At 34.0% G+C, this 13,885-nt stretch overlaps 1 protein-coding gene across 2 annotated transcripts in view; it reads right to left on the reverse strand.

Annotated features, from left to right (window-relative positions):
• Positions 1–6,648: 6,648 nt before the first annotated feature.
• The window catches only part of LOC129224354 (Bardet-Biedl syndrome 1 protein homolog), a 72,907-nt gene continuing 65,670 nt past the window's right edge, over positions 6,649–13,885 (reverse strand). For both annotated transcript variants that reach the window (XM_054858798.1, XM_054858797.1), the window contains 2 exons: positions 10,732–10,818; positions 6,649–6,810 (listed from right to left, as the gene is read on the reverse strand). In XM_054858798.1, the coding sequence (XP_054714773.1) occupies positions 6,724–6,810; positions 10,732–10,818 (174 nt within the window). In that variant the 3' untranslated portion in view covers positions 6,649–6,723. The remainder of the gene's footprint in view (positions 6,811–10,731; positions 10,819–13,885) is intronic.

Below are 13,885 nucleotides of genomic sequence, written 5' to 3' on the forward strand. Positions count from 1 at the left end.
TATTAGCATAGTTAAATTTTATTGTAATGTTCTGTTGAATGTTTTAAGATTAGGACTGAAAATAGATTACATTTAGATTGAGGTTAAAAAATTTGTAATGCGTTGCAAAATTTATTTAAATAGATCTCTTTTAGCTCTTAAATATGTTGAATAACTTAATTCAGATTTCACGTTTTTACTTCCTTGTACGACATAAAGAAAATACTGTAATCAAAAAAACATTATCACTCAAGTTTCAACCTAAATTTCCATTGTATGCAACTCGGAATGAATTTTGACTGATTTTATTCTACATTGTACTTACGAACTTATGAGAAACTGTAATATCAGTTTTGACCCTTCCCAAGTTAGTTATAACGAGTCTCATGACATATGTATGTATGTGGGTTTTGCGTATTTTGCTTAACTCAAAAATAATATGTTCTAGAACAAAGGTCCACAACTGGTGGATCGCAGAAGGACAAAAACTGTACTCAAAAATGTTTTGAAAGTATAAATAATAAAGGACTAGAAAAAAAATCTACAATTAACAATGCCTTTGATCAGGGGCGGCAAATAGGGGGGTCAAGAGGGGGCGGTTGCACCCCCAAATGTTTTGAATAGAAGGATAGAAAATGGGTGAATTCAATTTATGGAAGTCGGAAATCAATGTTCATTTAAAAAAATCTCGCGCTGGTTCTCAGTAACTATTTGATGAAACGCGATACATTCCCAGATTAGAAAAAGTGTTTTTCGTTATTTGGATGACGACTTAGGAACTCATGAAGTATTTTCCGGCCTTTTCAGAACATAGAAAGCTGATAGAAAATAATGGTTGATTTTAACTAAAGAAGACATTTCCTCATATAGGCTAAATATTTCATACTTGTATGCCCAGTGTAACGATGATCTGTCCAATATGAGAGGCTAGTGCAAAGGTTTTCACAAGAAAATTCCTTGATATTTTACATTCACTTTTACACTCATTTTTAAGTGTATATTTATTTAAAGAGTGTCCATCGCTTTCTTTTGCTAGAAACACGTTTCAGCTGCTCAATGTATTATATGCTTTCATGGAAACTTCTTAAAAATGCATGTGATTATTGAATAATAATAAAAAAAAACATATACAAATACCTTTTATGGGGCTCTATAACTATGCAATCTCGGAGTGACAAAAAGTGGTCTTCAAGAGTTAAAACCATTAAAACATTTCTCGATAACTTCAAAGCACCGATTTGACGACTGGAAGAATTATTGCAAAACGATTCTTTCAATGGTGAAAAATCTCATGCCCTTATCATGTATGACGTCGTTTGAATTTTTATTGAATTTGTATTGAGGAATTTTTTTTTTTTAAATGCTTTACTCTATCAAAACATCCTCAATCCGCTACCCTTAATTTTCGGACTATTCAAGCCAAAGTTCAATCTACAATTGATCTGTGCACCATACTACCATAGTTCAATCTACAATTGAAACTTAAAGTAGATTTTGCATAGATGTATATTTCAATCAAGCGTGAAACTTTTCAAAAAAATTCTTTCTCCGAGCCAATTTTAAAAAAGCGCAAATAAATAAATAAATAAATAAATAAAAGTGACATAAACCCACATGATGATGTGAAGTCAAAGATTTATTTTTTAATATTTTGTATGAAATAATAGATTCAGTTTCAAGTGAAACTAACACAAGATTTGATGATAAATATTTTTCCGTATGGTTTGCTCTATATTATCTGAATCGGATTTCGAAAACGAAAAGTAAAATGTTTCAATTATAAGAAAATTTTTTATCATGAGGCAAAAAAATTACAAGCAATATAACGACAAGACCGGTTCACATACAGAGACCGCAGTTTCGTCCTTGATATGGACCCACCATTCGGGAATAGTGAATAACAGAGCTGGAGGCAGAGGACATCTGATTGAAGCTGAGAGCTCCGACGAAACTAGATTATTCAATGATGAAAAATTAAGTTCCTCACAATTTTTGTAGTTGCCTGGGTGATTTTGAAGAGCAAGATATAAAAAGTGTTTTGATACATAACTTTGTTACTTCAATTATTTTTTAACTATCAATCAGCTCAGCTAGTAGAGAAAGATTTTTTTTATGTTTCAAAAGTTTAGAGAATTATTTTTGAAGCACAATGGGCAAAAAATTCAAACAAATTCATACATTCTAAAGAGCATGAGCTTTTTCACCATCTTTTCTATTTAGCTGTACTGGCAAAACAGCACGACACTGGGCACTGATAGATTAGTAACACGATTCCCTGCTCTTCCGAATTCCAAAAATCATGCATTAAAACTTTTCCAAAAGATATTATAACTTTAGTATCAAGATGTTTTGCATGATAACTTATTAGAAAGTGAATCAAAATTTTATTTGTTTCTAAACACTAATTTTTATTCATATTAAACCGATTTTATGACCACTTCCTGTTAGCTAATATGTGTTTGGGACCGCGCTGTAGCAATACATATTTGAGAAACTCGACCCCCCAAATGAAATGCTGAAATGCCGCCCCTGCCTTTGATGGAAAAGCCTAGTAACAGTCAAATAATCAAATATTTTGGCAAATAAAAGAATCAACTTCTTTCTTAAAAAAGTTAGCGATCCTAGCTAACAAAACATTTAAATGTGTTCAATACCGATTTACAAAGAAATGGGAAATTGATTTGTCATCTGATGCAACATGTCTTTCTTTATTCGCAAGCTGTATATCTTTGAAAAGAAGGTTGCAAGTCAAGCATTTATTCCCTTTCCAACAACTTTTGAGCATCAAAATGATTCTGATACAGGTATTGCAGTATTTTCAAATTTTATGTAAAATCTGAAGAAGGACTTTGCAGAAAGATTCCTAGACCTTGCAGAAATAGAGAAGTTGTGCAAAAAAATACTTTAACTTTCACATCAAAATCAAATAGAGATAATAAACTTGCAGGTAGACATGTTTTTGCAAATGTATAAAACTGCATCCACCAAACTTAAGAACCATTTAACTGGCTGCAATACTGTTTGACCGCAGATTGTATAATTTGGCAATCTGCCAAGTAAAGACTATTCCATCTGAATGAACCTAGCAGGGGAGAAGGGAAAATAACGATGGGATTTTGATGCACGCGTTTCATAATGTCACTAGTGCCTTATTCGTTTATTGCATTCTCTAAAATAAAATAGGGGAAAACAAAAATAGTTACCATGGAGACAACAAAAAGAAAAGAAAATATTTTCATTTCGTTCAGGAAGGTAAAAGCAAAATGGTAAGTTCAAAACTTTGTTGTGAATAAATAAATCAATTAATTTTTGACGTGAGAATATAAATCGATTATACAAAAGATTAAAAAAATGTTGCTGAAAGCAAATTTTCATTTTTACAAAACTAAGGCTAAATAATAGGCAAAAGTGCACATCTGTAACAAACAAACACCCCTAGAAACTAATAGGTCCGTCCATTTCCACCTATAAACCGGATATAAGCCTTTCCATGTACCGTGAAACCTGTGTAAGTTGATCACCTGCGGTGCATTACTTTAGTGGTCAATTTAAACAGGTGGTCAACTTACAGAGGTTGGTTTATATGATAAGGGCTAATTCCATGCCTGAAAAAAGCGGTTAACTTAGACAGGTGGTCAACTTTACAGGTTTTACTGTAATCAATGGTAAGACAGTACTTGGCTTCACAAATGTTAGTGAAACTAGTTTTCAGAAATGAATTTATGGAACAAAAAATGTTCCTCAAGATAAACGGCTGCCCACCTTGAAGACGCTTTCCATAACTTGCACTACAAAAGCTCGTACAATTTGAAAAAACACTCAGAACACATATTATAGTTTTAAACCCTAGGTATAGTTGCTATATTTCCCCTTAAAAAGTGATTGATGGTGAGTGTAAAACAAGGTAAATCACAAAACGCCATGGGCGCCCATATGCAAAACTAAGGAGGGGCTCAGATATTTTAACCATGGTTTAGCAAGGTATTTCCCCCATGGAAACAGATTTTTGGACAGATTAGAATCATTAAAACTTGACATTTTTAAGAACTTATTCATTAATGGCTGGAGAAGAAATGTTTTTACATTTTTGCAAAGAACAAAGTACTAAAAACAAGGAAGTTCTAATTTCAAAGAGGGGGCTCAAGCCTCCCTTTCCCCCCTATATGGGCGCCCTTGCAAAACGCTGCATTTAATATCTCAATAAACATTGGTCTTACGAACTTCAAATTTTTTTGTGTTTGAATTATTTTTAATGAAGATTATTTTCCTAAATATAAGTTAAATGACCTTGGCCCCATATAAAAATTAAATTTTGTATTTTTTGACTCTTTTTCTGCTTCAAACGTTCTATAACTCTGCATCTGATTTTGAACATTTTTGCAATTCGAAGTATGCATCTAGGACTAACAGTTGCAAAAATAGAGGTCTTGCAAGTTAAAGGGGAACACCTTGTATGCACCTGTGTACTCACATTTGTGCATCTCACTATTTGTGCGTCTGTCTGCATCATAGTTTTTAAACACATAAACCAATTCTTTTTTTCTTTTTGCTCAAAAGGTGACTTACAGTGTTCTTAACTAGGTCTCATCTTTGTAGGACTTTTATTGCCAGTAATAATGACTAAATACTGTGAAATCTTATGCATTTTTTTCAGTGAACATTTCCTCTCACAACTTATTGAAAGAACCAAGTTTTCTGCGTCTGGTAAAACTTGTTTGAAACTTTCAAGTCATACAGAACTAAAATTATAACCGTTTTTACGTAAAAGTCAAATGCAATTATAAGTCTTTAAGCGATTAGTAACAATTTCATTGTTTGCAGATTAGGGGAGAAAGCTTTCAGCCTCAATGATTTGAAATTTTTATCTGTTGCTAGTTTCTATTAGTTATTAAATAAAAGACTTGTAATTTGTTTTAGCAAGCAAGGCTTTTCAAAAGATTTTCAATTTTCCTCTTGATTCCGCTTTTGCACAAGCAAAACTTGGTAGTTGTGAGATTGTCTTTCTTTTTCTGGGATTTCTCAATTTTTCTAGCAAAAAAAAAAGTACTTGATTGTAATTTGTGCTCTGACTGGTGAGGTTCCTATGCATAAAAGGTCGGCTCTCAGGGTCTAGTATCTTATGAAATTTTGAATTTAATATTAGTTCTGTTTTCTTACGATGTGGGTTTCTGTGCTCCCCAATAAATATTTTGAGCTAATGGTTGAGCACCACGAAGTCAACAACCCTTGAATTGTTGTATTTATAAGGTTTGACTACGGAGGGGGGTGGAGAGAAAAGTGTGTGACCGAGGAACCTCCCAATACCTTATGGTTCCTGATTCCCCCCTCCTACATTACTAAACATGACCTACAATTGCATTTTTGATACTTCAATTTTGAAATTTTCCCAGGGAGAGAGAAGAATGCCCTAAACTCTCTCCCCTCTCTCAAATACCAATTCCAGATCTACTAAAATCTGCTTTTTTGCACTTCAATTTCTTAACATTTTATGTGCGTGACTAACCAAAAACCCTTCTCTCCATAAAAATCACCTAAGCTTTCTAAAATTACGTTTTCAAAGCTATAATTTCGAAAAAATTTCCAGGGGAGAACCCTATACCACCCAAACTTATGTAATTACATTAACTCACAACTAAATTCTTGTTGTTAATCTTATTTCTTTGCATGTGTTCTGTAGAGCACACATTTCTCCAGATTCTCCGTCATATTCAGATGTCTAATCTTAAAGCTCAAACTAATTCCAGTTTTTTGAACTAGAAAGTCAAACTAACACCTTGTTCTTTGCAAAAGCATATTTTCATGTTTTTCATTTTAACTTGATTTTTTTAGTATATTTTAGCTTTGTGTACCTCTGTTATGCTTACTAGAAGTAAATTGTTAATTTTTATGATTTTTTATGGGAAAGTAGGCTACAAATTCGATATTAGTGTCGTCAGACACAACAATGATTGTGTTCTTACTATAGAAGTTTGAGAAAAAGGGATTAGAGAAAGAGAGAGAGTAATTCTGTATAGAAAAATTTATATGTGCCCCCCCCCCCCCCCATCGTGGATTTTTTTTGCCACCACTGACCTGAAATCCAGCGAAGGCTTGAAACATTTAGGTTAAAACCGCAAATAACTCCCGCCGTGATTAAGTTAGAGAATTGTGATGAATTGCATGAAACTCAGAAAAATCTTCTTTCAAGTGACAAACAGTCGAATCTCAATAACTTGAACCTTATAACTCGAATATTCCTTTATCTCAAAGTTTTCATTGGCTCCCAAACTCTTGAGACTGTTGTAAGAACTTCCCATAACTCGAACATTTAAGCCGGTCCCTTGGGACTTCAAGTTATTGAGAGTTGACTGTATAATATCAATATGTGCAAGTAATATATTACCCCCATATTGAGAATTTATGTGGAAACTGAGTCTTAAATTGAATAAAAGAACTATTTATCGACATTTTTTTGAACTGGTATGCTAACCTTTTCCAAGCTTGAAGAAACAAAATGTGAAAATTCCTGTGAAATCGACCGGGTAGTTCTCGAGTTTTGCATGTTCAAACACACAGATGCTTTTTGGAGACTTTATTTTATACTATGTAGAGATAACTGAAATTTTAGTTACGTTACATTTCAATAAATTTAAAACATTATACTCATTAATTAAAGAAATGTTTAGACCAACTTTATTCATCATATCATTGTATATACATATTTTAATATACATAATTCAACAAACCTTAATTTTATGGATTACATTACACTGATTGAAAGCATTCACTTACTGGCATGTTTATCATAGCTGTAATTATTGGAATGCTTTGTCCTTGCTTTAAAACAAAAACCTGTAATAAGAACTTATGCTATTTAAAACTGCCAGGAACTAATTACAAATTATTAAAAGTTTTCATATGGGTGCAATCAACAGGCAACTTAAGGGCAAAGAAGTCTTTGAGTAATCAAACTTAGTTATGATGGCATTGAGATGGTATAAACAAGGATGAGTTTACAGATTGCAAATCAAATTACATGCCATAACAAATTTGGAATTAAATAAGGACGCATGACAGCTACAGTTCAAAACTTTAGGATCCAGCATATCACCCTCCCGTATTGGGAGAGAGCGCTATATGAGATGGTGGTGGAGGGAGTATCAATCGATAGCAGAGTACAGTAAACTCACAATTAAAAAAAAAATCCGTGGAATGGTGGGGCACGGTAACTGTGGGTAAGGGAAAACCATGTATAATCCGAATAATTTGCAGTAATGCAGATAATATAAATAAATAACGATACTTAGTGTATACAATAGCTAAAAAATATCAATTTAAATATTAATGCTCACACAAACATTTAAATTATAATTTAAAAAATTGCTACATTGCATCTACAAAATACATGTAAAATCTAAAAGTGCACAATAACACAATCATAAGTTTTTAAAAAGAACATGGTGAAAAGACTGATGATTGGGAGTTTACTGTATACTGCCATGGAAATGTAAAGAGCAGTATGTGCAGAAAAGAGTTTTTGAGGTATTTGAAGAAACACATATGGGTTTTTCACCAACAATAATAAAATGTTGGAATATGATGCCTTTTTTGTGCTTTATTTTCAACGGAATCCAAATGAGCTTGCACAATGAAGCGTAAGTACAATAGGTGTCGAAAGCGCAGAAAAATGAAAAACTTGCATATGCTCTTTACCTTTACACGGCAGTATTTGGCACTTGCAGTTCATTCATTATTTCTTGAGATATAGCAGTCACAAATGACGACAAAAAGCCTTCTATAACTCAGCCCCCATTTGAGTTATTGACACTAAAACTGAATCAGCATCTGTACATGTTAGGGGCAACATATGGACCAAATTTTGTTTGATTCTGCCAGTTACTTCCTGGGGAATAGCAGGCACGCATAACTCAAGAAACTTCCCCATTGCTACACCTCCCTTGGAGAAATTCACGCCAAAAACCAACGGGCACATATGTGTACTGAATTTCGTTTGATTCCATGTGGTAGTTTATGCTGTAGAGCAGACATAAAAAACCAGTTACACACACACACAAACCTTTTCCAAAAATGGTCGAAAGGGACTCAGCACACCTCAAAACATTAAAATCCTTGAAAATTTGCACGAATCCAATACTTTTTTCTATATATTAGATATAGAAAAAAGTAAAAATAGGGCTTTTATATGGCGTTTATATTCTTAAAATAATTTGGCCCTAAAAAAAGACATATCAAGGTAAATGACTCCCAAAATAGTGTCCATGTCCATATTTGAGGTTGTCTGTACCAGACATGCTTCTATTACACTTGGCTTTAATGCCTTACTGTTGAGCAATTAAGAACTGTTCATGAAGTTGGGTTTTACTGTATATAGGGCCACTATACACCAGGGCTCGGGCAAGAGTTTTCATGATGGAAAAAGTTTCACTTATAAACAAATACACAAACCCATATACATATGTATACAATGTCTTAGTTCTTCATTTGTGGAGGCTGGGGAATTTATTTATAACCCTGGTCAAGCCACTGCTTCACGCACTAAAATATAGTAAAATGTATTTTATAAAAGACAGGTGGGTACACTTTCAGCTTTGACCCTAGATTTTTGCTTTGTTCAGCTCATGTTATGTAATCATACTAAAGAGGGGTGGTATGCCTATTTTTCCCAATTGTACAATTGTCTCATTTCATGTCAAATCAACAAGGCATTCAACTTTACCATCTTACATTTTCATGAAACTTTTAGAAATCTTACCCCTTGAGATCTTCAATTTATATTTTGTTTTTTAAAATAATCTATCATTCATATTTGATGTGTAATTAACTTTTGAATTACATTATAAAGCACATTTTTTACTTGCGAGCAGGGCTTCAAAATGTTATAACTCAGTTCTATGGGAGCTACAGAGCATAGCTCATTTTAAAGACAATTATATGAACTTTAATTTGATATCTAAGTTGAATCATTTTTAAGAAAAAAATACTTTTAAAATTCCTTAAAAAATTTCGGGGGAAAAATATTTTTATTGTATTTTTATGAATATATCCAACAGTTTTCAGAGTGGAATCATGTATGGATCAGCAGTTATAGCAAATAATGTGGGAACTTTTTTGTGATTTTTGATAAAACCAGGGCCGGATTTAGGGGAGGGCAGGCGGGGCTACTGCTCCGGGGCCTCCACAACAAAGGGGCCCCCACAATAATTTTTTTACAAAATATCCTAACTTTCACAGGTCAGCAAATTTTACGTTTTTTCTCCCAGATATCTTTTTTTTTGAGCAATCACGATTGCTTATTGTTCTGATTTGACCATTTTTGGTGTCCGTGCCGTTTTCAACTTGGACCAGGGACACCAGCACCACCGCCCACCGTCCTCTGCTGGCGGCGCGGCGGGGCTGCTCCGGTTTTGAGCTATCCGATCTCCTGGTCGGAGGCGTCCATGTCCTACACACACGCACGTTCACACACATACACACGCACGTTCACACACATACACATGCACGTTCACACACATACACGCACGTTCACACACATACACACACACGTTCATACACATACACACACGTTCACACACACATACACTCACACACGCCTACATGCATACACACAGGTCTACGCACACGCACAACTATGCACACGTAGGAGGAGAGGCAGGCTTGGGAGAGACAGGAGCCATCAGGGCCTGATTACTGAATAGGCCAACTAGGCCTTGGCTTAGGGCTCCCTGCTCTTTAGGGGCCCCCAAATTGCTAAAATTGCTTTACCTAACGAAAAAAACGTTAATGTTTGATTACAGAGGCCCTTGAAAAAGGGTTTGGCCTTGGGCCCCTCGACGTCTTAATCGGGCCCTGGGAGCCATTTCTAGAAACAATAACTCCAATGAGTAGGATCCTGTCTCAGTTCGTGATTGCGAAAAACATAATTTGAACTCAAAATTTCAAAATTCAAATTAATTTTCTTTTTTTTTGTATTTCTACAAAGAATGCTTGCACAAAAATAGTATTATTATCGATATATCAGAAAGCCCTGATTGCAAAGTATCCATTTACTATCAATTTTGTATTTGATCGAGCATTTCAATGGCAATATATTTTTTTTATTCATTTAATTTGTACCTATGACTTAAAGACAAATAAAGTAAGTAAAAAAAATCCGAAAAATGGTTAACTTTGCAGGTCATCCTTACAACTTCTCACTTCTTGAGCTCAAAATTTTAAAAATTATTTGACGAAATACTTGAATGGAAATATTTTAAATCAAAAATATCGGATATATACATATATATCAAAACATTCGGATATATATCAAAGTATCAGATAGTTTCGAAAATATGATGATCTTTTCGAATCCTGATTAGGGGCTTCCACTACTTCGTTTCCCCGGGGCCTCCACATTTCCAAATCCGGCTCTGGATAAAATTACTTTGAATTGCTAAAAATCAAATTTCATAAATGGTTTTTTAAGTAAGAATATAAAATTAATTTATATGTGTTAAGAGTTCAATCTTTTTGTTTTTTAGACTTGAGGCATTTTTGAAGAAGATCATGAAAGTTTAACTTACAAACCCTAGCACTTTCAAGAACCCTTCAAACCATGCCCCCCCCCTTCCCTTCTTCTTCCCCCATACCTTTAGGGTGGTATTTATGCCCTGAGAACATGTAATGAGAATGGAATTATTAATTACAAGTTAATTTCCTTGATAACATTTAAAAAAAATTAAGTACAAATGAAACTGCAAACAAAAGGTTTTTTACCTTGATTATATCTGATACATTCATCTCACTAACACACTCTACCGGAGTAACAAAATTATAAGGCAGACCAGGAGCAAGAAATGATATCTAGAAAATATATTTTTTATTAAAAGAATTAAAATAATGTATACAAAGGATTTTAAAAATAAGAACAATTCAATCATTCCTCACACTATTGTAGATAAAGTTAAAACAATTTAATCATAAAATTCATTCATAGTGCCAATTGCATCTACCACTGCAGATAAGGCTACAGCTCATCTATGGGTGCAAATGAACATGTGATTTCCCAAGGAAACAAAGAAATAAATTTATTTCAAATTGAAATAAAGTACAGTCATAAGTAAACCTACCCAAGGACGCCACACACACAATTGGAATAAAACTTTGCACATTGATAGAACACTTTAAAATATTAAACACATGTTGTTATTGTTGTTGTTGTTTTTTTATTGGTAACAAAATATTTTAACAGGGTGGAATTTACCTTTATATATTGGATAATTGGTATATTAAATAATACAATATTTTCTTTTATTTTACATTTTAACTACAAAAATTCGAAAAAACTAAGTTGATGTGATTAAGGTGAAAAAACTACGTAAATAAAGCACAAATATTCGAGAAAATGCAGCATATAGCTATTTCAAGGCTACAATGGAGCCTCTTCATCAGTGCAAAAAGCTCACCAACAAAACCAGAAGTTGCGAGAGAACTGACAAAAAAACAGGTGGACACCGGTATTTATACCAAAGAGAGCCAACCAATAAGAATACAGGAACATGACAACAAACAACCAATCAGCAAACAGCATGTACGCTCCGGGCTCAAAGCAAGGCAAGAGACAACCAATCAAAAGCCAGGAGACAAAAAGAGTGTGAGACACCAAAGAAACAGGAAAGGCAATTATAGAAATTGCTTCCAAATATCATGAAAAAATGGAGTGCTGGAAAAATCATTGACAAGAGAATGAGAATTTTTCCAAATATGGTAAGCTTCCCAGAAATCGAGGTCATAAACCGAAGAACTTTTACAAATAATCTTTGCAGATGAAAAATCAAAACAGTGACCAGAAGTCCAGCAATGCTGAGCGATGGAAGAACGAGCAAGTTCTTTATGCTTAACATAGTTTTCGTGCTCTTTCAGACGGTGCTTGAGAGCACGTTTAGTCTGTCCAACGTAGCCAAGTCCACACTTGCAGGAGATGCTATAAATGCCCCAGTTGCTATGGCAATCAATGGGGTCCTTTAAGTTTGTAAATTTTATCTTATTAACTGGAGAAAAAGCTGTATCGAAACCAAATTTCTTCAAAATCTTTGCAACTTGATGACTAACTTTTGGATAATAAGGCAAAACAATAGTATACGAAGCACTAGAAGAAGAAACCTTTTCAGAATGAGAGGGCTTAATTAACTTATTATAAATTGAATCAATGATGCTAGGAGAATAACCACGATCGAAAGCCACTGCTTTAAGATAAGAAAGCTCAGCATTTAAAGAATTGGAGGAATAACAGATGTTCAAAGCACGGAACACAAAAGCCTTGAATGAGGCCAACTTTTGGTTTGGAGGATGAGAAGAACATTTGTGAGGAGGTAGTGTAACAGCAAAAGGCTTACAAAACACCGAAGTCATAAATTCATCATTACTTTTAGTAATAAAGACGTCCAAAAATGAAAGAGAACTATCAATTTCCATTTCAATAGTGAATTGGATGCAAGGATCGATAGAATTTAAAGTAGAAAGTAAAAATTCATTATCAACATGGTTTTGGTCAAGCAAAACAAAGCAATCGTCAACGTACCGAACATAGAACGGAAACTTTATGGTTTCAAAAAGTTTAGTCTCAAAATAGTGCATATAAATGTCACTTAAAATAGGACTCAAAGGATTACCCATTGCTAAACCTTCAGACATTCGAAAGTAAGTACCATTGAACACAAAAGTATTCTATTCAAGACAAACACGAGTAAGTGAAACGAGTTCCTCAATCTCAAAACTAGAAAAATGATGCTCTTGGAGTCTCAATTTAAGACAATCCAATGCCCCAATAACCGGTTCATTAGTGAAAAGTGATTTCACGTCAAAAGAAGCCATCGTTAAACCATGAGGCTTAAAATAACGTAACTTCTGAACAAAATGAACAGAATTTCTGACAGTAAAAGAGTTGCTACCCAAAAGAGAAGAGAAGATAGAAACTAAATACTTAGCAAGTTTATATGAAGCAGTACCAATGTTTGAAACAATAAGCCTTAGCGGAATGTCGGGTTTATGGACCTTTGGTAGAGCATAAAATCTGGCACAATGTGCAACAGAAGGAGTTAAAGACCTTTTTGAAGACTCACTGATGATAGGAGAAGATTTCACAACATTTTTAATAAGATTAACCTCTCTAATACTAGGGTCTTTGTGAAGTGTCACATAAGAACCAACCGCAATGAGCTCATTACATTTATCTAAATATGAACTTTTGTCAAGAATAACAATTTGGCCACCTTTATCAGCCTTAGTAACAACTAGATCAGGATCAGAACACAAAGCTTTGATGGAAGAATTAGCATGCTTGCTAAAAGTATTTGAAGTCCATTTGGAATTGAAATCCACAGTATTGGCAATGATATGCCTAATAGAGTCCTTTTGAGAAGCAGTGAGAGCACTAAATCTAAAGGCTTTCTCAATTGGAGCAACCAACTTAGGAAAAGAAGGTTTTGAACCAGAAGCAAAATTGTTATTAAGTTTGAGAGCATTAAGCTGATCTGAAGTCAAGTGTTTGGAAGAAAGATTAAGAACAGCATTCTGATTCACCTGAGGGAAAACATCAGAAGCATTATCAGCATAATTTGCGAAAAGAGATTCCAACTTCTTACGATGAATAGACCTCTGCTTAGAAGTAGACTGAAGAACCCTGTTCCAACTTTTACTGTCAATCAAATCAAAATTAGAGATGGAATTAGAAAGCTTGAGATGTAAATTAAACAACTCATTTTCAATAATAGAAATTTACCTACGAGTTTCCTGAATAAGAGCTCTTAACAGAGCTAACTTGGAGAGGAAAAGCACTTTGCTAATTTTAGGAGATGAAGAAAGATTACATTTCAAAGAAATAAACTTGGGAATAATTCTCTTTCGTTTACCACAACAAAGAAAGGACAAA

This window comes from Uloborus diversus, chromosome 6 (genome assembly GCF_026930045.1).
Source record: "Uloborus diversus isolate 005 chromosome 6, Udiv.v.3.1, whole genome shotgun sequence".
Taxonomy (NCBI): Eukaryota; Metazoa; Arthropoda; class Arachnida; order Araneae; family Uloboridae; genus Uloborus; species Uloborus diversus.